Raw genomic sequence first — 27132 nt, 5'->3', positions numbered from 1 at the left:
CTGTTGTGGAAATTAAAGCTCGTGTGTGCTGGTCCCATTGTGTGTAGCAACATAAGCACAGCTGACCTTTAGCAGGGAGGCAAACTTTAAGAGCAAGCTGCAAATAAGTCCCAAAAATGCTGATTGAGGAATGCCCTCAAGGATGAAGCAACTCAGATTTAAGATCAGATTGCTGCTTTCTGGAGAAGCTGCCGTTGGGCACCAAACAAACAGGTCCAAGAAGCCCCAGTAATGGTCCTTGGTGCCAGCCCTGTCCCAGCTGGGGTGGGAAAGCAAAATTGCCCCAAATCAGAGCTGAAATTGCAACAATCCCCCCCTGCACATACCAAAATGAAACAACTGATCTTCCTGGTACACTTTGATGTGGCTTCTCTGCTTCAGGAAGGGCCAGGACGGGGCAAACAGGGACGAGGAGGGCAGCCTGTCAGATTGAGAGGGGATTTGGACACTGACTTCAGGGAGGAGTGGAGAGCAGCAGGAGGGATCTATGGAGGAGGTCTGAAGACCTGTGGGTGGCCCTGGACCACCTTCTGCTTGAAGCCAAACATCGCTTTTAGTCCTAGAGGAGGAAAAAGAAGATGTGACAGATGATGTTTTACTCCTTGCTTTCTTGCTCCGCTGCCAGTCTACTTGCCAAAAGGTTTTTTACATCATTTAATGGACCAGGAGAGGAAATAAAACCAAATGGTGTCACATCACACACCCTCGGAGAGCCTTCTCTGTCAGGGTGCCAAATACCACACATGTGTCTTATGGACAGGCACTGTACCCAAACCAGCTGCAGGCACAATTACCCCTGAGCATCATTATTTAGATGAGAGAATATGTAAATCATAAAGGGAAAACTGAGTGTACTGACCTTCAATACCAGCTGCTGATGCTCCAGCATCACTAGGGAGCTCAGAGGTGCATACATATGGCTGAATAGGTTTGCATATGTTATTTGTGAGTTAAATTGTTCCTGTTGCAATTCTCCCTTCTCGTCTCTGCCTTATGACATGTTGTCACAGTGAACAGGAGGTGCTGGGCTCCTGGGGCTTGGTGGGAGCTGCTGCAGTAGATGACTGAGGGAAGACCTCATTGCTCTCTACAACTACCTGGAAGAAGGTTGTGGAGAGGAGGGAGCTGGGCTCTTCTCCCAAGTGACAGGGGACAGGACAAGAGGGAATGGCCTCAAGCTCCACCAGGGGAGGTTTAGGCTGGACATTAGGAAAAACTTTTTCATGGAAAGGTTCATTGGGCACTGGCAGAGGCTGCCCAGGGAGGGGGTTGAGTCACCTTCCCTGGAGGTGATTAAGGGACGGCTGGATGAGGTGCTGAGGGACATGGTTTAGTGATTGATGGGAATCGTTGGACTCGATGATCCAGTGGGTCTCTTCCACCCTGGTGATTCTATGATTCTATGATTCCACTCCCCACTGCTGGTGCCAGCTTGGCTGTGGGTCTCCCCCAGCTTTCAGCCACCAGCAGTGTGCTGCAAAGCAGAACTTGTTTGAACAGCTCAGTTACAGCCCCAGAGTGAATACCATCTGCTCCCAGTCTTGGAAGCTAAAAATGATGGATGAGGGTTTTTTTGTTTTGTAGTGCAGTCCAGAACAGTGAGATAGAGTGCTCTCATTTGCATTCTTACCTGCCAAAATTAAGCTTGCCAAATATGATATTGCTCTTTTTTGAATGATGACACCTCGAGATAAAATAGTCAGTAGAAATAATCCTTAAAAATAATCTTTTCCTCCCACCCTCCAGCTAATCCTTTATCTTGTTCTTTCATTTCTCTTGAGCAGGTTTTTTTCCTTCTCTGCTGAGCAGATTTGTTGTTCATACCAAGGTCACCTGAGGCTCCTGGAGCAGTGCTTTGCTGCAGCAGGACACTGGCCACGGCAGGATTTAACAGCAGCGTGGTGGCAGCAGCTCTGGGTACCCAGCTCAGTGTGAGCTGCTCAGGGTTTCCTGTAGACTTCGTGGTCTGGTCCTGATTTGTCCCAGACCAAACCATGGTGGTAACAGGAACACCAGCTGAGGTCTCTTGCTCTGGGCTTGAAGCCCCTGGGGTACCACTGCAGCACATCTGTTGCTATATCTTTCCCCCTGGGTGAATTCGTACCCTACCACACATCAGACTTCCCTTCAGAGAAGTGCTTCTCTGCCTTCCTTACTGCCAAATATATCTCCTGGTACTTTGTACCTGGCTGAAATCCTGTGCACCTCGTCATCATCTTCTCCCTTGAAAGCATTTGGCTTTTCTTTAGGGGTCAGGGTGTTTGCTCAAATGGCCAGTTTGCCTTTTCCGGAGGGCTCAGAGCATTGTCTGCCCTCACATTTATACCTTTTAGGGGTTATTAGCTGCTTTTTTTGCCCCTTTCTTGTATGGGTGATGTTATGAGGAAACGCCAGCTCTGAAACACTCCTATAATGCAGTTAAAGGTATATTCATGGTGAATGGTTTGGGATGAAAAAAGAAAGGAGTGGCAATGGGGTGATGAATTGGTAAAGGCTGAGTCATCTTTCCATATATTTTGAATGACACGTTTCTGAACAATTTCAGTATCAATTTCTATAGCAAAAGAAATGATGTGGATTTCTGAAAAAGTTATAGAACTTTAAAGTTCAAGAATAATCTAAACCACATATTTGTTTAGCTTGTCAAAAGATATTTCTGTAGCTCTTCCCTGAAATTAATTTAAGAAAATATTGCACTGTAAATTAAAGTGAAAAATGCTACTCCACTTCTGGAAGAACCAAATTTTGCTCAACATTTCTGTTCAGACTACAGACCAGAAAGTTGATTCCCCACGTAGTGCCATCCAGAGCAATTTCCTTGCCAGCCCCACAGGGCTGTACATGAGATCCAGCCAAGCTGCCAGACTGCCAGGGCGCACAGCAGGGCTGGGAGGGAGATGAATCTTAAGAAGGTCTCTCTTGGAGCTTATTTTTAGATGAGGATGTTTATTCACTGCTCTTCTGCTCACTGCAAAATTCATGTCCCTTCTTTTGCTCTGAGAAGGAAAAGCATCTTCTCTCAATGTTGTGCTCATGCTGCTCTGGTTCCAGCTCTCTTGGACCTCCTGTAGGACATGGGTTTCTTCCATCTCCCTCCCACTTCAAGACTATTGCTCCTGGGGTTAGATAAATTGCATGGTAAAGGGAATACATCCACAAGACGTCAGTGCTGTGGTCTTCCCAAATAGCCTGAGAGCAGCTTTGAAGGAGGCAATGAAAGGGAAGGCAGGAACCAAGTCAATGCATAAGCAGCTGGCACAGCCAGGCTGAGCTTTCAGCAGCATGACCATCCCACGTCGTTACATCTGCGGGGTCTTTTGAGTAGGTCCTGTTTGGAAAACAAAATCTGTACTTTCCTCAGAAAATTGAAATAAAATGTGTATTAATTTACAGTGTTGCGGATAATAAATACAACTAATTAGGGACTTGTGTGAAGGGAAAGGCTTGTTATAGTCAGGGTGTTCAGGAGTAGGAGGCCATGCTTCATTTCCAGATATGTTCTTTGCCTGCTAAGGAAGTGGACGGGGTGCAAAAAGTGCCATGTGCCTCTTGATCCATAGGCGACCTCAGGGGATGAGCTGTATAGCACACGTGTGAGCCAGCAGCTACCTGCCCTCCACAGGTAGCTGCCCTTCACATGGCTGCAATGATGGGATTATATTACAGCAAGGAGATTTGCTAACAATGAGAAGAGGAAAGTCTTGTGATAAATTTCTTGGGAAGAGTCCATGGCAGGAGACCTTTAGGACCAGAGAAGGCAAACATGAGCTGAGAAGGGACCAACTCCAACATTTATAAGTGATGGATTCCATAGCAAGAGGCTTTTGAAACGTATGCGATGCTGTTGTCATTTTCCTTATCTGAACAGGTGTCTCATTTGGTTTTTCTAGCGCTGATTCAGGAAGGTTGAGGGCATTTCATATGGTAATGTTTTCAGTTATCAACTATTTAAGTGTCTGTTCTCTTCAGGTTTCTGCTACTGATTATGTGCCAGGCAATCAGGTTTGACTCTCCATTTCTGAAGGGATTTAAGAGTCGGGCGAGAGGGAAAGGAGCGAGAGGCAGGACTGAGTGTTATTCTAATTATAAGAAAATATCTCTTGGAAGAAAACAGGCAATTATGAGCAACGAATTTAAATCAGCCACTCAGATGTTACAGCACAACACATGCCTGTTTTTTAAAGGGGTGAGTGGGTGGAAGATAACCTCTCTGTCATCCTGGGATGAGGTTTCATGGCATGGCAATGGGTTTGTTGTTGGTTTTTTTTAACTGGGGGAAAAGTGTGGGTGAAACAGAATTGGCTTTGGTTTCCATTTGAAAGGCTTTCTTGGTTCAGTGCCGTTACACCACAGGCATGCTTCTGCGGTGGCTGGTGTTAATAAAAAATGGAGAAGCCATCAATGTTCCTAAGCTTGGTAAATGTCAACCAGTTTGGTGAATCTCGCTGAAAACCAGTGCTGGAGAGCCTTGTTGGTCAGGCTGTGACGCTGCAAGGCAAAGGTGTGTGGTCACTGGGGGGTGGATCTGTGTGTCCTTCTGTGGGTGGCGCAGAATCATTTATATTTTACATCCTCTAGTCTTAGCGAGCTAAATGGTGACCTTTAAAAATGCCAGCAAAGGAGCTTTGAGATGCTCAACAACATTGAAAAGCTTTTTCAGGCATTTGATACCCACAGTAACACAACCATGAGAACCCAGTTTGAGGAATCAGTTTGCAATGCCTGATGAGGGATGCTCAGTGCTGGTGTCGGTAAGTCCAAGCGCTCAACAGCTCCAAAATTCCAGCTGTATTTTGCACAGGTAACACATTCCAAGGATGTTTCCATTAATCCGTACCAGAATCTAGGCAGATTTGGGGCAGATGCATATGGAAAGCTGAGAGAGCTGTGGCAGGGCTTTGAGCAGCCTGTTCCTCAATGTGTGCACCTGCTGGGCATGGGGAGGTGCGTTACAGGCATATAAAAACCTTGTGATATGAAGAGAGGGGTGGGATTTGGGGCTTGGACTCCCATCAGCTGACCAGAGGACACAGCACTGGGCAATATTTCCCCAATTATCTGTGCTAAAGCAAGTTGTCTTTTCCCACCCCGTCCTCCTCTCATTGTTCAAGGTCTCTGGCTCATGCTGTATTTTGTCGAACAGCGATGCTTTCTGAGGCTCTCTTGAGAGCTGTGCCCTGCAGAAAACTCGAGGCCATCCTTTCAATGAGCCTTTTACATTCAGTTCTCACCCTAGATGCATGCAGCCACCTGTTTGCAGCAGCAAACATCAAGGCCAGGTAGCTGGGGATGTAGCAAAGGGGTAGGGGTGACTTTTTTCTATTTCCTCTGCCTCTTTGGCAGCTGCCATGCTCCTTCCAACCAAGGCTTGCCAGCAAAACACTTTGCAGCAGGGTGGTATTTGTGATGTCAAAGTCTTTCTAGCCTTGAAGTAACGGACTGGCTAGATGGAAATCAGCAGGCTTGGAGATATAACCCTCCAAGAGCTTCTGGCACAAAGTGGCTGCATTGAACAGCAATTATTATATTATCTCCATAAATATTTTAACTTCTCAAGCGAAGCAAGGAGGAAATAGATCTTTGTGGTATAATTAATAAGAACAAACCTCATTAAATCTCCCTAGGACAAACTGACAAATGTTTTGATAAGAAAATGGGAAAGATTCCTTTGGAGCTGGTCTTAATGCTTTGGTGTTGCAATGCCAAATAAGACATTTGCTAGAGGAGAACCTGAGGGATTGCTGAAAAGCCTCTGAGCACATGTTTCAGACCCAGCATCTGAGAGTAAATGTCACAGCTGGCTTGGCAACTGGCCATGATTAGTTAAGTGAGGGGAAAAAAACCCACTGTTGTTTTAATTTCAGAACTATTGGACTTACTTGTCTGCCAAAAAAGCATCAGATCTTCATGGGCACCCTAATATTCATCTGCACTGTCTGGTGATGCTTTGTACCCAACATCCATCCATCATCCATCCATCCATCCATCCATCCATCCATCCATCCATCCATCCAATGAATCTCAATTGCGGGGAGCAAAGCCAATTTAAATGAGTGAGGGAATTGCATGTACGATTTTTCCTAAAACTGGACAACGATTACAGCCTCTAGTTAGGTAATAAAATTCCAACATTTAACTGTGCATACTCTCGCAGCCTTATATTCTAGCACCTGAAGCCAGTGTGCATTATCAGACAGCACTCGGCATAGCAGGTGCCTTCAAAAATGCAGTTTTCCAAAAGGAGCTAAAGAGAGTAATCTACTCAAATGGAGTGTGAGAAAGGTTGATCAGGAAATTGTTTGGTGGCATTTGCAGGAGTCTTGGAGAACAACAGAAAAGTGGAGATAAATAACAGCATGTTATCCCACCCATTTGATGTATGCATTGAAATGGAAAAGCAACGGTGCATTCTTCACACCTCTGGAAGGGAAACTGAGCATGGGGTAAAGCGTAAAACCAGTTGTTGAGGTTGGAGCATCACTACAAGGTGCGGTATGTGGTTTGGACGACTATCAGAGGAGAAGAGGGCAAGGCAGTAGTGTTGCAGATGTCTCTGGAAAGGGACATTAGTGTGGAATTACTGCGTCTTTGCTGGGAGTAGCAGTGGGAATCTCAGGGCACAGAGACATGGGTGCAGCCCCCACTCTTGCATCCAGCCCCACTCTTGCATCCAGCCCCACTTTTGGAATGGGAAAGCACATCCCAGAAAATCCACACTCGTAATTAAAAGAATTATCCAACCAGCCACTTGAAGGAGTGCACACAGCACTATGTGTAGCGGTGGCAGCTCCCAGAAGCCTGTGGATCTATATTAAATAGATAAATCTATATTTGACAGGACAAGAGGGAATGGCCTCAAGCTCTGCCAGGGGAGGTTTAGGCTGGACATTAGGAAAGAAATTTTCACAGGAAGGGTCATTGGGCACTGGCAGAGGCTGCCCAGGGAGGGGGTTGCGTCACCTTCCCTGGAGGTGTTTAAGGGACGGGTGGACAAGGTGCTGAGGGACATGGTTTAGTGTTTGATAGGAACGGTTGGACTCGATGATCCAGTGGGTTTCTTCCAACCTGGTGATTCTATGATTCTATGAAACGCAGGAGGGACACAGCCCCCAGCCCAGGGCAACAGCCACCCTCTGCCGAGGCAGCAGTCAGATCCCCAGTGCCAGCAATCAGAGCAGGGCTGGGTGTGAGAGTTAATCAAAACCTATCTGTAATTATAGCAGAGCCTGTTTGAGTGCCTGATTAATACATTTACGCCTTCATTATGGCAGGCTGCTCATTGCAGGCAGGGGTGAGCACAGAGGGAGCAGCCGTGGAGGGAGGGAACCGCAAAACAAATTGTTTCAGATCCCAAATGCAATGATATGTCTTTGCCGAGGAGATTTATTGATTTAATACACCCTCCTTGGCCACCTTTGTGGAAGATGTATTAAACGATAAAATAATTGCCTGGGTGAAGGGGTGGATTTGGCTCGGTGTGGGGTTCTTTCCAAACCCAGCAGAGAAGATGAAGGGGAAGGTACCTTGACAGTGAGTTTAATACACTGTCTTGTTCAGATGTGACATGAATGTCTGCATGTATATGTATAATATGGTGTTTAGAAAGAATACATAAATATATAGAGTGTATAATGCACATTCTGAGCGAGACATGAATATTTTTCTAGGGAGAACAGGGATCATAGAATCATAGAATCACAAAGTTGGAAAAGATCCATAGGATCATCGAGTCCAATCATAATCATGCTAATCATTGCCTAGTCTTATTTCATCCAGCTATCCAGGAATATTTGTGTTCAGGTTTTGGTTTTTTCCCCCTCTCCAAATGCTCAGCAAATGTTTCCACATCCCTCCCTTGGCTCTATTGCTGTTTATTTGTCTTGTGGTGGTGCCTGTGCCTCCCCCACAGGGGACCCAGTGCTGCGCTCCACCAGCTGCTGCATCCGTGGTCCCAGGCTGCCTGTTTGTCACCCTCTGTGCCTGCACAGGGTGAGGGAAAACTGGACAGGCTTCAGCGATCTCTGACCAGGGAGATTCCGTACCCTCTCCTGCCTAGTTTTCTGCTGCATCCCCCCATTATCCTCCTTCTGGATAACTGGACAATGGTGATGTTGGTGTAGTGCGACTGGCTGTGCTGGGGAACACTGGGGCAACACGGTCCTGCTCGAAGAGAGGCTCAAGTTTGCGGATAATACTAAGCTGGGTGGAAGCGTGGATCTGCTGGAGGGCAGGGAGGCTCCAAAGGGATCTGAAAGGGTTGGACAAATGGGCTGAGACCAGTGGCAGGAGGTTTAGCAAGGCCAAATGCCGGGTCCTGCACTTGGGGCACAACAACCCTGAGCAGCTCCAGACTAGGAGAAGTCTGGCTGGAAATTGCCTGGAGGAGAGGGACCTGGGGGTGTTGGTTGACAGCGACTGAACATGAGCCAGCAGTGGCCCAGGTGGCCAAGAAGGCCAATGGCATCTTGGCTTGGATCAGAAACGGCATGGCCAGCAGGGCCAGGGAGGTTCTTCTCCCTCTGGACTCGGCACTGGTGAGACCGCTTCTCAAATCCTGTGTTCAGTTCTGGGCCCCTCACCACAAGAAGGATGTTGAGGCTCTGGAGCGAGTCCAGAGAAGAGCAACGAAGCTGGTGAGGGGGCTGGAGAACAGGCCTTATGAGGAACGGCTGAGAGAGCTGGGGGTGTTTAGCCTGGAGAAGAGGAGGCTGAGGGGAGACCTCATTGCTCTCTACAACTCCCTGAAAGGAGGTTGTGGTGAGGAGGGAGCTGGGCTCTTCTCCCAAGTGACAGGGGACAGGACAAGAGGGAATGGCCTCAAGCTCTGCCAGGGGAGGTTTAGGCTGAACATTAGGAAAAATTTTCATGGAAAGGTTCATTGGGCACTGGAACAGCTGCCCAGGGAGAGGGTTGAGTCACCTTCCCTGGAGGTGTTTAAGGGATGGGTGGATGAGGTGCTGAGGGACATGGTTTAGTGATTGATAGGAATGGTTGGACTCGATGATCCGATGGGTCTTTTCCAACCTGGTGATTCTATGACGCTATGATTCAAAAGGTGGCAAGGTCCTGAGTGCGTTGCCCAGCACATTCCACAAGCCTAAGGAACATCCCAGTGCTTGGTCCTCATGCAGAGTAGCCCATGGAGTGCCCTGAGCCTGTCCCACCTCCATTTGACTGGTGTCCTGGAATGGGCTGTGCTGGTGAAAGAGCAATGGAGCACATCGATCCCTGCCCTCCTTACATCTCTTTCCCTGCTGCCCAGCAGTGCTATGATGCACGGCAATGAGCTTCAGCATTGCCATCCGGAGATGAGCACCATCTCATGCGCATCCCTCAGGAACAGTGCGGTCGTGACAGGGGAAGGAGCAAGTTTTTTGTATTAGGGAGAAGAAAGTAACTATTCTTCTAGTTGGATGCTCAAGAAGCCATCACGAAACTCATGCTCCCCTACCAAATCAGGGGCGAGAAATCAGCTCTGCAACCAGTTTTCCCAGAAGTATTTTTCTTCAGCTCACTCTTCTTTTATGATTTAAAATAGGAGATAAAGGCCCACTGGGTTCTTGTGGAGCCGCTCTGGTTGCCATGGAAATAACCCTTGTTAACCGCTTCATCATGAAACAAGAATAATTTGCTTTGGAAAGCTTAGGGTACTCATGTTGTGCTTTTGCATGCTCAGATAACTGGTGATGCTGGGACCACTGTGGTCTCACCCTTGAATGTGGCGCTGCCAGTGGCTTACAGGGAGCCAGGAGCATCTGTCCCTATCTCATGTCATCAAAAAGCCATGAATTCAGGAGGAGCTGTGCCAGGAGGTGCCGGCATGCAGGGATGGGCTGCCCTGCAGGGATCTGCCTGAACCATGTGCTGTCACAGGAGGCACTGATGGATTGGAAAGGGTCTGGGAAAAAAAGTTGGTGCGACCGAGTTTGGGTTTGGGGGGGTGCTTTTTTAGTTCTCATGCTGAGTGTTTAAGCTTCAGCTGGACCTGATGTGGCTAGTGGCTTGCCTGGGCTGGTCTTGGGCTGGTTGGGCTGGGGTCAGACTGGTTGGAGTGGTGGGAATGGTATTGGGCCAATGTTGGACTGGTTTGGCCAGTGTTGGTCCAGTTGTTCTGGTGTCAGACCAGTTGTGCCAGTGTTCTCCCTCTGTCAGTGTCTGCCAGGAGGTGGACGAGCAGTTCTGCGCCGTGGGCAGGGCACAGCAAGGCAGCGCTGGGTAAGGGGACCTGGGTGCTTTAAGCACACGAGTTGTGCTATTAAAATATTTCATTAAATATTTAGGCTGGATATTAAGAAAACGTTTTTCATGGAAAGGGTCATTGGGCACTGGCAGAGGCTGCCCAGGGAGGGGGTTGAGTCACCTTCCCTGGAGGTGTTTAAGGGATGGGTGGATGAGGTGCTGAGGGACATGGTTTAGTGATTGATGGGAATGGTTGGACTCGATGATCTGGTGGGTCTCTTCCAACCGGGTGATTCTATGATTTTCTGTCTTGGGAGGGCTTGGATAACCCCTGGAGCTTCTGTTGCTCGAACAGCTCATCCTCCTCCACCAAAGTTCCCTGGGAGCAGCCTCTCTCCTGCTGAAGGCATTCCTGCTCTGCAGGCTGTCTCCATCTTGCCTCCAATCCAAAAGGGCCAGAGCTTTCCTTTTCTCCCTCTTCAGAAAAAAAACACCTAACACCAAAATATGCTGAGACTCTTGTCTCATAGTGTGGGATGGGAGGGAGTCTAGGTGGGGACTGCTAGAGCTTTCTGCCTCTGGCTTGAAGGAATCTTCACCTTGAGGCTCCCTAGTGAGAGCAATGTTAATTGTCCCAAACCCCTTCTACTTTAGTTCTGGGTTGATCATACTGTTGTGGACTAAGGCTCGAAATAACACACTGAAGCTCGCCGAGTAGGACCTCTAAAGCACAGGAGAGGCCACTTTTCATACCTGCACACACTGCAAGGCTCTCACTCTGCAAGGCAATAGCAAAGAAATCTAATATCATAGAAAAGAGAACAACTGTGGGCTTAGGGTAATTGCCTCTTTACATTACTTTATTAATATATAAATAAAGCAATGCTGATGTGCCTCAGTGCCCGTGCTCCCTCCCTCTCTAAGCCTGTCCCAGGGGTGGTGGATGCTGGAGGAGCTATTTGCTGAGTGACCCATGGATGCCAGCGGGCTAGATACTTCCCTTGACGTGGGATGTATGCTTATTCCTCCTTTGGCCCTTACAGGGGCATGGAGGGGACCAGCTTGCGTGTGAGATGTTGGACAAGTGCTGCACCAGCCTGGGTGGTTAGTGCTGAACCTCCCTGTGCTCTCTGTCTGCCTTGGCAGGTCTACGAGAGCGGCAGCAACGTGGACCAGTTTGTGACCCGTTTCCTGCTGAAGGAGACAGCGAACCAGACCCAGTCACTGCTGAGCTCCGTGGAGAGTGCTGTGGATGCCATTGATGAACAAACCAACCCTGCCAGGTCTGCAGCCCTTCCTGCTCTCCTCTCTGCTTTTTGGTTGATTTTGGTGCAGGGGGGGTGGAGGGAGAGGAGGAGGATGCTTTTGTGGAGCAAGGGAAAATGCATCAGCTGGTGTGCGGGAGCAAAGGGGAGCCGGACAAGCGATCGATAGGAATGGTTGGACTCAATGATCCAGTGGGTCTTTTCCAACCTGGTGATTCTATGATTCTATAATTCTATGAAAAGCTGCTTGTGGACCTGGGACTTGGGCTGCTGTCCTAGGGTCCCATGCGAGGGGACTGTCCCCATCCCAGTAGCCTGGCACATGCTACCAAACTTGAAGAAGACAGAGGAGACAATTTCAAGGTTTCCCAAGTGCTGCCTGGGCTAAAATATAAGTGGTACCCGGCAGCATAGCTCAAACTCCAGCCACAGCCCCCCTTGATGTCACAGTGTCACTCACCTGCCCAAAGTCCCACTGTCACTGACTCTAACCATAACAAGTTACCACGGAAACCATTCATCAGATGCTCATGAAGTGAATCCCTCTCCTACCTTACCTGCAAACCGGGAGGCCATGGGATGTTTAGGGGGATGCCTTGGTTTCCCCAAGCCATGGGCAGGCACATGGACCACAGACAATGAAAATCCCTTCTGGCTGAGACACCGCAGGGGCTGACATGCCCAAATACTTCAGTGCAGCCAAGTCTTGGTGTTCTGCGTTTTAACATTGGTGGCAGTTGCCTCCCAGGCAGCTGAGAGTGGATGGGTGTCACAGGAGTTGTTGCTGTGTGGGATATAGTAAGACCCTAGGCAGCTCTTGTGACATCTCACCAGCTTTCCTAGGGGAAATGCTCTGGGTTTTGTCGTCCCCGCATTGCTTTCTTCTCTCCATTTTGGAAGGAAAGCACTGGCCTGTGGCAAATCTTGTGCAAAACATGTGGAAAAAATAAGAGCTTCTGGGAAACAATGAAGAGGAAACAAGCCCAACATCAGATGGAGCAATTAGAGCCCATGAAAGACTTTGCTGGCTTTTATTTGCCTATGTGTGGGCCCAGTTCATAATGAAGAGCATTGTAGTTGTTTTCTCATGGTGATAATAGCCAAAAAGAAAAAAAAAGTCCAACACATAAAAAATGATCTCATGCATCCACATCAAGACAAAGAGGGGGCCTGAAAAGCACAAGAAAAAAAGGGCTGTAAAACGAAGTGCAAAAGCAGAGCATCCAAGCCTGAGACACCTCATTAAATTGTGATTAAAAAGAAATCTCTGATCTTGTCTAATTTCCTGCCTATTGATGAGGGATTATTCAACACCAGCAGTGGGATTATTACACAGCCTGTAGTGACGGGGTTGTTCCTTCCACCTTTATCACTGTTCTTGCTCCTTTATCTTGGGGATGTTCTTTGGGACCAGATCTGCTTGTCATATTCCTGCATGCACGGTCCAGCCCACACTGACTGATTCTGGGGACAACAGCAGCCTGGACATTGCTCCCTTGGCACCAAAGGAGCCAGACAAAGATATCTGGGCAGGGTAGAGAAGGCACCTGACTGCTGCACTTCAGAGGGAGCCAGGTGCCTGGAGAAGGACAGGACAGCAGGAAGGACGTTGGCTGGTGTTGTGCCTGTTGTCTCCCTGGTGCTCAGCGTGCTCTCTCTAGCCAGAAGCTGCAAGGCTGACAAGAGATGCCAAGAGAAGCTGGGGCTCCCAGGCACTCCATCAGTGGGCAGCTGGCATGGAGCAGCTCTTGCTGGAAGGAAACACTGGAAACCCTTTGAGCAGCTCAGCCTCTCCCTCTGCGGCACAGGCTTCTCATTGGAGGAGGAAGAAGGAAAGAGAGGGTTCATCCTTCCCAAAACCCATTCCCATCTCACTGCCTAGGGATGGCAGCTGCAAACCCTTGTGAGGATGCCAGGTCTTAGCATCCTCTCCAGCTTGGAAATGAACAAGGGCTGGGAGGAACCACGGGGGAGCTGGGCTGGATGGTCGCTGATACCTCAGGGTGCACAGACGGGCATGCACCTTTTTTCCAAGAGGTGTTGCAGGATGAGCCAGGACAAATAGGTTTTGTAGGCCCAGAGGAAGCAGCAAGGTAGAGGAGATGCTACAGTGGATGTGTCTCCATTCTGTAGATGAATTGTGGCTGCAGCCTGTTGGTGGGATGCATGGCAAGGCTGCCAGGCAGTCAGGTTTTCCCTGCTTGTGGACAGCAGTTTGGGCACAGCCAGCCTGTGTGCTAACAACTTCTGCCCTATGGCAGTTTTCAAAGCCATCCAGCTGCAAAACCAGCCCTGCTAAGGTGCAACCAGCCAGCTGGGCACAGCTACTGGTTCCTGCAAGAAGGGTCTGGTGCTGGTGGCAATGTTGCTAAAAAGGATGCTCCGAAGACAAGCTCGCACCATGCTGTATGTGCCCAGTTCTCCCCTCCCAGATGGCTTCTATGCTCTCTGGTTGCAGGCACTATCCCAGCAAAGCTGCTCACGGTCTGACAGACACCTGGTACGACAGCCCTGTGCCCAGCTACTCTCCCACCAGCCGGATGGTCCCCCGGGAGCATGGGAAGAGCTTCCAGACTAGTAAGTGGTGGCTGCTTCCTGGCTGTGCTGGCAGCCTGGAGTGGCTTGGGGCACCTGGAGAAGGGACCTGTGGTCCTGGTGGCAGCACGGAGGTGATGCTTGACCTCTCCGAAGGGCAGCAGGTCTCTCAGGGGGTGCCGGTGGATGCCTCTTGTTCCATCATTGCCTCTGGCTCTGTACAGGTTCCCCTGACACCAAGGCGGAGGGGCTGGAGGGGCAGATCAACAGGCTGGCCGAGCTGATCGGCAGGCTGGAGGACAAGGTAAGGGCCAGCATTTCCACTCGTGGGAGTGTCCTTTGGGTGTCCCCACAGCCCCACCACCTCCCTGCCCTGGCTCGAACAGAGGTGACCAAGAGCTGGCTGTGCCCATTTCTGCGCTGTGGTGTGCACAGACCATGGGTGGGAACTGGTTCAAGATACTCCGGCTGATGAGCTGATGGCAGCTATTGAATGTGGAACTATTGACTGTGAGTTTGTTTAAACAAGAAAAAAATGTAAGAAAGAAGCCAACATCTCCTGCAAAGGCAATCTTAGTCCATCTAGGGACTGAAGGAGAAAATGATGCAGTGCAGGAGATGTTTCTGAAATCCTGAAATTGCACTTTTGGGGCAGAAGGGGACAGGGGGATGGTGGTGCTGTATGTGGGGGCAGAGGGGTGTTGTGAAGGCTGAGATGTGGATCATGGTTGTCAGAGGAAATAAGAGTGTGCACGGGGCTGGGAAGGCGTGAGTGGGCACTGAATAGGGATGTGTACCCCTGCTCCTGCTGTCCCAGGGACAATTTAAGGACTGTGAAAAGGTGACAGGGGTTTGGGGGCTGATGCAAGGACACTGGTGTTGGGGATGTTGGCTGCGCTGGAAGCACAGGGAGGGACCTGACAGGAAGGCAAAAGACACAAATGGCTCTTGCAGCCATTCCCTGCAAGAGAAGGGGGCACAGCCTGTCATGCCAAGCGCTGGGGACAGAAAGTGGCTGGCCTGGGAGGGCTAAGCAGCCTCAGCCCACCCCCTGCTGCTTTTCCCCTTATCCCAGACTCTGTGGTTTGACCTGCACCAGCGGCTGTCGGACAGCGAGAGCACGGCTTGCACGGTGAGAGTGCCCAGGCAGCATTCACAGGGTACTGGGGTGTCCCTGCAGAGGGGGCATTGAACTTGGGGGGGGGGTGGGAATTGTGCTTTTTGGGTCTCACGTGCCACTGTGTTTCAGTATCTCCTTCTGGTGCGGGACGAGATGACGGTGTCACACAAGCACCTGGGCGAGTTTTGCAGCTCCCTGAAGCAGTACCTGAAGAGCGTGGCTGGCGAGCGGGACTGCTTCCAGTGAGCACCAGGGGTTGGGGGGCTCGGGGAGCAGAGGGTGTCCAGCTACCCTTGCAGCAAGGGGCACCCCACCAAGTGAAGGCAAAAAACCTGGCATTTGGGGGTGTAGTGATGCTGAGCCACCAAAACGCTTCTGCGTGGGCTGGGAAGTGCTGGCAGGAGGCTCCCCAACCGGGGCTGTGGGGATTGGGGTCACCCCTGGGCAGCCCACCCGTGCGAGCAGTGCCCCAATGGCTCGAGGCTCAACCCTGTCATCGTTCCTGTTAGTGTCACTGCAGTGAAGCTGCCCGACGGAGTCACCTTCATCATCTACGAGTTCTGGGAGACTGAGGAGGACTGGAAGAGGTAAGGGAAAGGGGTGCAATAAGCTCAGTTTTGGGTTGTTGGTGCTGCCAAGCCCCCAAACTCTGTCCCCTGTCTGATGGCAGCGGTGAGGATCTGTCTGTCTGTCCTGGGGCTGACCACTTGTGAGGTCTCTGTGCATCTTAGAATCATAGAATCACCAGGTTGGAAGAGACCCAAAGGATCATCGAGTCCAACCATTCCCATTAATCACTAAACCATGTCCCTCAGCACCTCATCCACCCATCCCTTAAACACCTCCAGGGAAGGTGACTCAACCCCCTCCCTGGGCAGCCTGTTCCAGTGCCCAATGACCGTTTCTGTGAAAAATTTTTTCCTGATGTCCAGCCTGAACCTCCCCTGGTGGAGCTTGAGGCCATTCCCTCTTGTCCTGTCCCCTGTCACTTGGGAGAAGAGCCCAGCTCCCTCCTCTCCACAACCTCCTTTCAGGTAGTTGGAGAGAGCAATGAGGTCTCCCCTCAGCCTCCTCTTCTCCAGGCTAAACACCCCCAGCTCTCTCAGCCGCTCCTCATAAGGCCTGTTCTCCAGCCCCCTCACCAGCTTTGTTGCTCTTCTCTGGACTCGCTCCAGAGCCTCAACATCCTTCTTGTGGTGAGGGGCCCAGAACTGAACACAGGATTCGAGGAGCGGTCTCACCAGTGCTGAGTCCAGAGGGAGAATAACCTCCCTGGCCCTGCTGGTCATGCCGTTTCTGATCCAAGCCAAGATGCCATTGGCCTTCTTGGCCACCTGGGCCACTGCTGGCTCATCATCTACCCGGGGATGCCTTTGGACATGGGGGATCTGAACGATGTCATGGTGCTCTGACCAAGAATTGCTGACAGCCAGCCCCTGCCAGAGCTGATGGGGCTGGGACGGTGGTTTAGGGGGAGGCTGTCACCCACTCTCTCCCCACAGGCACCTGCAGAGTGCCACCTGCAAGGGCTTCCAGCATGTCAAAGTGGACACGCTGAGCCAGCCCGAGGCCATCTCCAGTGTGGCTGTGCCAGGTAGGAGGGAGGCTGCTCCATGGGGTGGAGGACAGGGACCCCCAGGGGAGCACAGATCTGGGGGGCAGCACGGACAGGGGGCACCCGAGGGAGGGAAGGGTCAGGGCGATGGGGGCCAGGCTGGGGTGACCCTCTGGTGCTGTTCCCCTGCAGCTGCCTGGTGCACCCTGAGCCGAGAGTGACTGCCAGTGCCAGGGCCCTCCAGCACCTGTGGCCGTGACCTCCTGCGTGGCTGGGGGGTCTCAGTGCGACCTGTCTGCAGTGAAGGAAACCCCCATGTGTGTCCCCAGCACCGCATAGGATGCCCTCCCCGGATACCCCATCACCTGGGTCACCTCTCCCTGGAGTGGGGTGGTCTCTGGTGGGGGGGGGGTGACCCTCTGGTGCTTGCCAGGGGTTTCAGGGGGGCACCTCTAGACATGGGCAGGCAGGGAGTGGGGGAGGCTGGGTGCGGGCAGCCAGGTGATGGGTAGGAGCAGGATGGGATTGTGAGGCTGGAGCACCCTGGGGGGATAAGTTGGGGGTCCCCGCTAGTTCCCAGGGAGGGGGCAAGGTGGGGGGGTGTGTCACAGGGACGGGGTGGTGGCGATGGGGGGTGTCCCTGTCCTTAGGGTGCCCTTCACTCCTGTGTGGTGTTTCTTTTCCTGAGGGGTTTCTTCTGCGTGTGCGCAGTGGGTGCCTTGCAGGTGTGGGGGTGGCTGCTCCCCCCTTCCTGGCGTCTGTACCTCTGTCCGTGTGTCTGTCTGTCTGTCTGTGTGGTGCTCGTTGCCCATCCTGCCCCCACCCCGTCGTGCCCGGGGGTCCCTCAGGCTGAGTGGCGCGGGGCCCTTGCCAATACCCTGTCCCGTCTTTATTAGCTGCTGTACAACAGGGACGGTGATGCCAAATAAAATGATCCAGCGGTGTAGATCTGTCTGGGGTGGCCGTCCGGGGTGATGAGTCTTGCAGGGGGCATGGTGGGGACACGATGAGGGGTTCTGCAGTCCCTCAATGCAGGAGCCCCAGCACAGCCAGGGCAGCGCTCTGCCCGCAGACGAAGGTGCCACTGAGCACAGAAAGGACACCCCACGCGATGAGAGCAGCCCTGTGGGGACACGAGCAGAGGGCTGGTGGGGACAGAGCTGGTCTCCAATAGCACAACAGCCCTAGGTCACCGACCCTCACTGGTCCGGAGCCCTCTGTGCGATCTCAGGCTCCTCTACATCGCTGCTGGTGGGTGGACGAAGACCCTGTCAGCCCCTCCGGCTCATCCCCTGTGCCCACTGCAACGACACAAAACCTGGTCAAAAGCTTGGCAGCTGCCACCATGATTCCATCCCCCATCTTGCCTGCAGCTGGTGGCCCTGCTGACGAGGCACGGACACACCTCAGCCTCATGCTTGGGCACAGCTGCTCCCACACACCCCAGCCTCAACCCCTGCCCCCTGCCCAGCGCCATCCTCAGTCCTGCAACCCGTGGGTCTGCACCTCCCTGGCCCCCTCTCCTCGGGCACACAGCCCCCGACCTAAGCTGGACACCAAGCCCTGGGAACACAGCACTCACCTCCAAACCCAGCTGTTGCTCCATCGTGGTCGTTGTCCCCGTGCACCTTCCCAAACTGCACCAGGCAGGCTGGGACTGTCCCCTCGCTGTCCCCATTGCCATGGCTCGTGTTGTCCCCTCTCTTCATGGTGGCATTCATTGGCTCATGCCCTTGGTGGGGCTCCCTGAGGGACCTCTCCAAGTCCTTGCTGCCCACCTTGGTGACCCTGCTCATGGCCATCTCTCCTCTGAGACCCCAAGGTCCTGGGGTGCTCCCTCCAGCCACCATGGGGATGGGACCACCCCCAGTGTCACCTCATCCTCACTAAGACTCTACTGCTCCCTCATGGGCACTTGCAGACACGCTTTGGTACTGCTTACCCCAAAACTCGCCAGCTCCCCTCTGCGCCCCAGCTTCTCCAGTCAGGAGCTGTAATGGGGATGCACCGTGCTGGCACAACGGACACTGAGCACCTGATTCCTGACAGCCTTTAGGTACCAAACCACTCCACCTCCCACCCTGATTCCCAGCTCAGCCCCCACTGGGTGCCCCAGTGCCTCCTATGGCTGCATTGCCTTGCAAGGGGTCTGGTACCTTGGCACCTTGATGCCTGAGTGCATCTCTGGTACCCAGGCACACTCCTGGTACCCAGCCGTGTCCTGGTACTAGGGCACATCCCCAGTGTCTGGGCTCATCCCTGATACCCAGGCACATCCCTAACACCGAGGCACAGCCCCAACACCCTGGCAGATCCCCAGTGCTGGAGTACATCCCTCCACAGCCACCCTTCTGCCCCACTGCAGACCACCACGTCGCACAGTGAATGCTGCTGCCTTTGGTGCCTGCAGGTGCCCCAAATCCCCCTCCTCATGGGCCTCCCACTTTGGCCAGGGAGACCCCCAGGGATGCTGCCTGGGTCATGGGGTGCTGCACCCTGTCCCTGCCCTTGCCCGCTGCCACCGAGCCCGCAGACTCACTTTGTGCGAGGTCCGAGGGCGCGAGTCCCGCTCATGCACACCAGGCACAACCCTGCTGCCAACACAGAGGTTCAGCCCTGCTGCCACCCCTCACCCAGGTCCCACCATGGCGTCCCCCAAGGAGCACGTCCCTGCATCCCCAAAATGGGTTCAGAATCATAGAATCACCAGGTTGGAAAAGACCCATCGGATCATTGAGTCCAACCATTCCTATCAATCACTAAACCATGTCCCTCAGTGCCTCGTCCACCCGTCCCTTAAACACCTCCAGGGAAGGGGACTCAACCACCTCCCTGGGCAGCTGTTCCAGTGCCCAATGACCCTTTCCATGAAATTTTTTTTCCTAATGTCCAGCCTAAACCTCCCCTGGCGGAGCTTGAGGCCATTCCCTCTCGTCCTGTCCCCTGTCACTTGTGAGAAGAGCCCAGCTCCCTCCTCTCCACAACCTCCTTTCAGGTAGTTGGAGAGAGCAATGAGGTCTCCCCTCAGCCTCCTCTTCTCCAGGCTAAACACCCCCAGCTCTCTCAGCCGTTCCTCATAAGGCCTGTTCTCCAGCCCCCTCACCAGCTTTGTTGCTCTTCTCTGGACTCGCTCCAGAGCCTCAACATCCTTCTTGTGGTGAGGGGCCCAGAACTGAACACAGGATTCGAGAAGCGGTCTCACCAGTGCTGAGTCCAGAGGGAGAATAACCTCCCTGGACCTGCTGGTCACGCCGTTTCTGATACAAGCCATGGGCCACCCACCAGCACATCCCCCCCCGGCGATGCTCTTGGCACCAGAGATCCCCCTCCTCTCTCCCACTGCTCATTCTTGCCTGGGAAGATGAAGATGAAGAAGGCGCTGATGCCTCCGATGAGCTCGATGACCTTGCCGATGTCCGGGACAAACAGGGCGATGGCAAGTGTGGTGGCCATCCAGGTGACCGTCAGTGCCACCCGGCTCCGCCGCTCGTGTCCCTCAGGCACCGATGCAGCCCCACGCTTGGGAGTCACCCACATGTCCCGCACCACTGATCTGCGGGGCGGTCAGGGGTCTGATGGCACCTGGTGGAGCCTCAGCAGTGGGGATGGGACCCCCCAGCTCGCCACCGCTCTCTCACCTGCCCAGCAGCACCACTATGGGGTAGATAGTGATGATGGAGACACCAAAGAGAACGCGGGCAACAATGACAACCGGGTCATTCCCTGGGTAGGACATCAGGACATCGGATGCCACGGCCTCCCCGAAGGTCAGGTATCCATAGACCCCTGCCAGCAGGGAGGTGGGGGTGGGCAGCCACACCAGTGAGAAGGATGAAAAAGCTCCAGTGAGGCTGGAGGAGCTCCAACGAGGATGGAGGAGCTCCAATGAGGATGGAAGAGCTCCAATGAGGATGGAGGAGCTCCAATGAGGATGGAGGAGCTCCAACGAGGATGGATAAGCCCTGGGGATGAGGGAGATCCCAAAGGCCAGGAGGGGGTGAAGGGGTCCAGTGCTGGGGTTACCAGTGAGGGAGTAGATGAGCAGGCAGATGAGCATGGAGAGCACAGAGACGGTGACCCAGTGGGAGAAGCTCTGGTTGCGCATGCTGCTATAGATGGCCACGCAGGCCTCGTGGCACTGCAAGGCATGGGGAGGATGGCGCTGGGGCTCCATGCAGGGGAAAAAAACCACACCCAGCAGCTTCTCTCCCACCCGTAGGTGCCCTGCCCCACTCTCCCCCATCCCCAGGGGCTGCCCTGCAGCTGCCTCTGGTGACAGACACCTTCCCTGCAAGGGCTGATGTCCCCATGGTCTGGGATGCTGCAGGAGGCTGCCACCACTACTCTGGAACCCCAGGACAGTGGGATGGGGGTGACCTACCTGGAAGCCGAAGCAGATGGTGGGGATGACGCTGAAGACAGAGGCCCAGGAGGAGGTCCTGCAGCATAGGGGGTGGGGAGGAAGGGCAGAGCAAAAGGCATGAGGTCCCCAGAGGTGGGGTAGACCTTAGTGGCATCAACTGTGAAGCCTAGATGTCACCACGGGATTTTTGGGATGCTGAGGTGAAAACAGGGGCTGGGGGCTGCCACCCACTCACCACCCTGCCAGTGCCGTCCCAGCTCCCCCACCACCACCCAAGGTCACTGCTGATGCCACAGAGGATAGGGAAGGAGGGAGGGAGGGATGCGGAGTTGTACCTGGAGGGCTGGGGGGGTTTGGACAAGCTCAGGCTCTCTGCTTGCAGGTAATATTTCAGGACGACAACCACGGTGAGGTAGCAAGCAGCCAGCGTGCCCAGAATGCTGCCAGGGCATGGAAGAGCATCAGCACATAGAGACCCGTCAGCTGGGAGGGACCAGGGGTCTCCGCAAGGACCTGGGAGGAGGTGCTTGGCGTGGGCCACCACAGGGTGTAGCCCAGCTGGTACCTGGAATATTTCTGGAAGCCAATCTCCCTGGGGACGGAGAGCGGGAAGATGACAAGGACGCAGAGAGCCGAGAGGGTGAAGCGTTGGTCTGCATACCAGGGCAGTGGCAGGAGGCTCCCGCTCAGCGTCCCGTTGGAGTAGAGGGAGTCGCACACTGGGGGCAGGCAGCAGACGGTCAGCTGCACCCCAAAAGGTGGCCCAAGGGGGTCAAGAAGCCCCAAGTCCTCAGGGTCCCAAGAACGCCTCAGAGCTGTCCCCCCAGCCCACATGGGACCACCTTCCCCCCACTCCTGGGAGCTGTCAGGCCCATGCAAGCCCTGAATGTGCTGCAGGGGAACAACTCACGTTTCTCCAGCTGGTCACCCACCACCCTGAGGAGGGCCACAGAGATCATGAAGAGGTTGAGGAGGAAGCAGACCTCGCAGAGCTTCCCCGCCGCCACCCCACACACTGCCCGGATGACTCCCTGGTAGGTGGGCTGAGCGCTGAGGGCAGCCGCGTAGCCCAGCACCGCCAACCCGCTCACCAGGAAGACCAGCGAGCCCTGCAGGGACACAGGGACACAGAATCACAGCATGACTAGGTTGGAAAGGACCCACTGGATCATCGAGTCCAACCATTCCTATCAATCACTAAACCATGTCCCTCAGCACCTCATCCACCCGTCCCTTAAACACTCCAGGGAAGGTGACTCAACCCCCTCCCTGGGCAGCTGTTCCAGGGCCCAATGTCCCTTTCTGTGAAAAAATTTTTCCTGATGTCAAGCCTGAACCTCCCCTGGTGGAGCTTGAGGCCATTCCCTCTTGTCCTGTCCCCTGTCACTTGCGAGAAGAGCCCAGCTCCCTCCTCTCCACAACCTCCTTTCAGGTAGTTGTAGAGAGCAATGAGGTCTCCCCTCAGCCTCCTCTTCTCCAGCCTAAACAACCCCAGCTCTCTCAGCTGCTCCTTGTAAGACTTGTTCTCCAGCCCCTTCACCAACCAATCCAACCCCTGCTCCATCACGCCCTGGACCCAGGAGGACCCAGCAGGGCCATGTCATCCCTGGAGGTGTTCAAGGCCATGTTGGATGGGGCTTTGAGCCCCTGATCCAGTGGGAGGCGTCCCTGCCCATGGCAGCGGGTTGGAATGGGATGGGCTTTGAGGTCCCTTCTAATCCAAACTATTCTGTGGTTCTATGTCCAGGGACCAGGTCGTCACCCAGGTCACGTTTGGGTAACACAGCCCAGCAAAAGCATGGAAATACAGCACCAGGTGATAGTTTGGCTTCACATTTGGGGCACGTAGGGCACCAGCCACCAATTTTATTTGGGGCTGAGCTTTTAGAATCATAGAATAACCAGGTTGGAAGAGACCCACCGGATCATCGAGTCCAACCATTCCTATCAAAACACGGCTTTTTAACACGGCTTCTCGTGCGAGGAGCATCTCGAAGGCGGCAGTGGCTTTTGCATCCCTGGGTGGGGACACGGTGGCTGCTCCCCGTGCTTAGGGGAGGGTCCCCTCCATGCCCCCCAGACCCCGGGGCAGATGCCCCCCCACCCTCCCGTCGGGGATGCACCTCCCGCAGCCCCATCGCTCGGGGTCCCCCCCGTTCCTTACCAGCTCCACCAGGAGGGCAGGGGCGGCGCCGCCCGCCCTGCCGAAGGCCCAGGGGAAGCTGAGCAGCCCCGCACCCAGCGCCGATTTCAGGAGGATGAAGACGGCGCCGGCGGAGGAGAGCCCGGGGCTGCCCGCTGCCCGCACCAGCGGCCGCCGCTCGCCGCCCGCCTCCATCCCGCTCTGCCCCCGCGCCCCGCTCCGCGGGGTGGGGACACACAGCGCGGAGGGGGCAGGGGCCGGGCTGCCCACCCCCCCCGCACCGACATCCCGCGAGGAAAATCCCGTCCTGATCCCACCCCGGCGCGGGGGAAGGCGATCCACGGTTCCTGTGCCCCTGCCTCGGTCCCCAGCCCAGCATCTGTGTGCATCCCCTGCCCCATTCCCCATCCCCTGCCCCACTCCCCATCCCCTGCCCCACTCCCCATCCCCTGTCCTGCATCCCTGCCTTGAAGAACTGGTCCCCATCCCCTGTCCTGCACCCCTGCCTTGGAGAACTGGTCCCCATCCTCTGTCCCGCACCCCTGCCTTGGAGAACTGGTCCCCATCCCCTGTCCTGCACCCCTGCCTTGGAGAACTGGTCCCCAGCCCCTGTCCTGCACCCCTGCCTTGGAGAACTGGTCCCCATCCTCCAGTCCTGCACCTCTGCCTGCAGCAGCTATCCCCATCCCATCATCTGTGTGCATCCCCTGCCCCACTCCTCATCCCCATCCCCTGTCCCACACCCCTGCCTTGGAGAAGCAGTCCCCGTCCTCCAGTCCTGCATCTCTGCCTTGGAGCAGTGGTCCACATCCCCTGTCCCGCACCCCTGCCTCGAACCAGCAGTCCCATCCCACTGCCTGCACATCCCCCCGTCCCAAAGAGCCAACACAGACAATAGGAAAACCAGCAGGTCCCAACATGAGGCTCAGGCTGGGTAATCAAGGGCGGGGAGCTCCCCACTCCAGGCTCTTCTTTCATAGAATCATAGAATCACCAGGTTGGAAGAGACCCATCGGATCATCAAGTCCAACCATTCCTATCAAACACTAAACCATGCCCCTTAGCACCTCATCCACCCATCCCTTAAACACCTCCAGGGAAGGTGACTCAATCACCTCCCTGGGCAGCTGTTCCAGTGCCCAATGACCCTTTCCGTGAAGAATTTTTTCCTAATGTCCAGCCTAAACCTCCCCTGGTGGAGCTTGAGGCCATTCCCTCTCATCCTGTCCCCCGTCACTTGGGAGAAGAGGCCAGCACCCTCCTCTCTACAACCTCTACAACTTGGGACACCTTAAGCAAGGAGCCACTCTATCCCCTGCTCCACACAAGGAAAGTGGGTGCCGGGATAACGGGATGGGGTGACAGATGCTGCAGGGGAACCTGCACAGAACAGGCTGCATCCCACGGTGGGGACAGGCGGTGGGGACAGGCGCAGCTCTGTGCCACCCCCGGCAATGCCCCAGGGCTCAGCCCACAGGCCCCTGACGCTGGCTGACAGCCCCTAATGCATTTTTGATTTCCCAAATATGTGCCCTTCTGATCTCGGTAAGATGGATAAAGAGACTTTAATCAGCTGCTAGGAGGAATTATGGATGGCTAATTGTGCCTGTCACCTCCATTACATCTCTGCCGCCTGCGGGGCTTATAACCATTCAGTAGGGCCCTCCCAGGCCTTCATTAGCCGCACACCAAAGGCTTCAGAAATAATCGGCCTCTATGATTTAGAAATTGGCCACTGGGCTGTAAAATACCATTCACTGGGAAAGGCTCTTATTTCGGACTGGCGCTTTGATACAGCTTGACTCTGGTTTCAAGGCTGTGGCGGAGCTGTAATCTCTCATTACCGCTGCGATGAGAGGAGCGAGCCCCCTCATTAGCACCGACCGGAGCCGTGGCACCAAAGCTTTCCAGGCTCCCTCTGTCAGCAGCGCCCCAAATCAAAGGGACACAGCCCACCCCTACAGCAGCCCCAGGTGGTTTCTCTGCGGGGCCTTTGGGCTCCCTCGCTCACATTTTTGCTCCTTTTCTCCCATTTCTCTGGGTGCTCCAGACACAATCCAAGGGTCCCCAGGGGCGGCAGCTTCACCAGCCACCGTGCCACCTTGACAAGTGCCTTCCTGCCCTCTTTTTGATGGAAAAAAGGCTGCTGGCATATTTTCCACACTGCTCCTTCCATCTGAAGGCAGACAAAGGCACAAAGGTGCAAACAGATAGCCCTTCCTTCAGACAAATAAAAACACCAACTGTGACGATGCTTTACCACCCACAATCTCTTCTGAGATTTTTGGCCTTTGAGGTTTTGCACCCCTACTGACAGCTTTTTTGCAACCAGTACAAGTTGCAGAGCTGTTCCTGGTTGGTCCTGTGAGAGACCCTGATGCCACAGGTGAGATGGAGAAAATCCCGTTCCTGTTGGCATGTTGGCTGGGCAGAGTGAGGACCTATGGGATGACACAAGCAGCCCAGCCTTGGGACCATCTCCTCAGCTCCCATAAGCTTCCACTAACATCTTCCAAAGCCTTTGACAGACTTTCTCACAGCGTTCTGCTTGAGAAACTGTCACCTCTGGCCTGGACAGGCGCACACTCTGCTGGGTGGCAAACTGGTTGGCTGGAGGGCCCACAGAGTGGTGGGAAATGGAGTGAAATCCAGCTGGAGGCCAGTGACAAGTGGGGTTCCCCAGGGCTCAGTGCTGGGTCCAGCCCTGTTCAATGTCTTTATCAACGACCTGGATGAAGGCATCGAGTGCACCCTTAGCAACTTTGCGGATGACACTAAGCTGGGTGGAAGCATGGATCTGCTGGAGGGTAGGGAGGCTCCAAAGGGATCTGAACAGGCTGGACTGCTAGGTTGAGACCAATGGCAGGAGGTTTAACGAGGCCAAATGCCGTGTCCTGCACTCGGGGCACAACAACCCTGAGCAGCTACAGACTAGGAGAAGTCTGGCTGGAAAGCTGCCTGGAGGAGAAGGACGGGTGGACAAGGTGCTAAGGTGCACGGTTTAGTGTTTGATAGGAATGGTTGGACTCGATGATCTGGTGGGTCCCTTCCAACCTGGTTATTCTATGATTCAAAGTGAAAACTCAATGCCTTCTCTGGCACAGCAAAGGGATGTCACCTCTTCCCATGCATCCTGATCTTCAGAAGGGAAAGGTGCAGGCTGGGGAAAGCCAACTGCTCCCCGCATTAGGGAAAATACATTTTCTCAATCTTTTATGCAGGACACTGCATTGTGAAATCTGATCCATAGTCACCTCCTGGAAGGTTTGCCTCAGGCTACACGGAGAAACATTCTCTCCTATAGTACCCTTCCCAACACCCCCCACCCCTTGTGGTCCCTTTGGACCACAAGGCCCAAAAAGGGTGGGTGCAGTCAGATGGTACCCTTACTTGGAGCAGTGATAAAAACAGCTTCACTACAAGAAAAGCAACATTAACGGACATGGCATGGTCAGGGGCAACTTGTGCCTGTTTCCTTATCTAACCCAAAAATAAGCTGTACAAAGAGTCATTAAGGTGGGGAAAAAAACCCTCTAAGATCAAGTCCAAGTGTCAGCCCAACACCATCATGCCTACTGAAACATGTCCCGAAGTGCCACATCTATATGGCTTTTTGAACATCTCCAAGGATGGTGACTCCACGCATTCCCTGGGCAGCAGATCCCAGTGCTTCACCGCTCGTTCAGTAAAGGAATTTTTCCTAATATCCAATCTGAACTGCCCCTAGTACAACTTGAGGCCATTTCCTCTCACCTTATCACTCATTACTTGGGAGAAGAGACCAACCACCCGTCTCCCTACAACCTACTTTCAGAGAGTTGCAGAGAGCGATGACATCTCCCCTCGGCTTCGTCTTCTCCAGGCTAAACATCCCCAGGTCCCTCAGACACTCCTCATAACCCCTGTGGCTCCAGACCCTTCACCAGCTCCTCTGCCCTCTGGACACACTCCAGCAACTCAGTGTCTTCCTGG

At 53.7% G+C, this 27132-nt stretch overlaps 2 protein-coding genes across 3 annotated transcripts in view; one reads left to right on the top strand and one right to left on the bottom strand.

The window, feature by feature from the left end:
* The window catches only part of NECAB2 (N-terminal EF-hand calcium binding protein 2), an 85622-nt gene extending 68693 nt beyond the window's left edge, over nucleotides 1-16929 (top strand). For both annotated transcript variants that reach the window (XM_069868707.1, XM_069868708.1), the window contains 8 exons: nucleotides 11326-11462; nucleotides 13903-14021; nucleotides 14204-14283; nucleotides 15055-15111; nucleotides 15229-15341; nucleotides 15609-15686; nucleotides 16602-16693; nucleotides 16847-16929. In XM_069868707.1, the coding sequence (XP_069724808.1) occupies nucleotides 11326-11462; nucleotides 13903-14021; nucleotides 14204-14283; nucleotides 15055-15111; nucleotides 15229-15341; nucleotides 15609-15686; nucleotides 16602-16693; nucleotides 16847-16875 (705 nt within the window). In that variant the 3' untranslated portion in view covers nucleotides 16876-16929. The remainder of the gene's footprint in view (nucleotides 1-11325; nucleotides 11463-13902; nucleotides 14022-14203; nucleotides 14284-15054; nucleotides 15112-15228; nucleotides 15342-15608; nucleotides 15687-16601; nucleotides 16694-16846) is intronic.
* A 677-nt stretch (nucleotides 16930-17606) lies between these two features.
* Nucleotides 17607-23355, bottom strand: SLC38A8 (solute carrier family 38 member 8). The gene is made up of 10 exons (XM_069868717.1): nucleotides 23182-23355; nucleotides 21928-22126; nucleotides 21583-21736; nucleotides 21353-21457; nucleotides 21036-21093; nucleotides 20678-20792; nucleotides 20293-20440; nucleotides 20008-20207; nucleotides 19194-19245; nucleotides 17607-17777 (listed from the first exon to the last, which is right to left on the bottom strand). The coding sequence occupies exons 1-10, from the start codon at nucleotides 23353-23355 to the stop codon at nucleotides 17681-17683; spliced, it is 1302 nt and encodes a 433-aa protein (XP_069724818.1). The 3' UTR covers nucleotides 17607-17680.
* Between the last annotated feature and the right edge of the window lie 3777 nt (nucleotides 23356-27132).

This window comes from Phaenicophaeus curvirostris, chromosome 14, assembly GCF_032191515.1.
Source record: "Phaenicophaeus curvirostris isolate KB17595 chromosome 14, BPBGC_Pcur_1.0, whole genome shotgun sequence".
Classification (NCBI taxonomy): domain Eukaryota; kingdom Metazoa; phylum Chordata; class Aves; order Cuculiformes; family Cuculidae; genus Phaenicophaeus; species Phaenicophaeus curvirostris.
The sequence above is the reverse complement of the archived record's forward strand: the minus strand, read 5'-3'. Positions and strand labels throughout refer to the sequence as shown.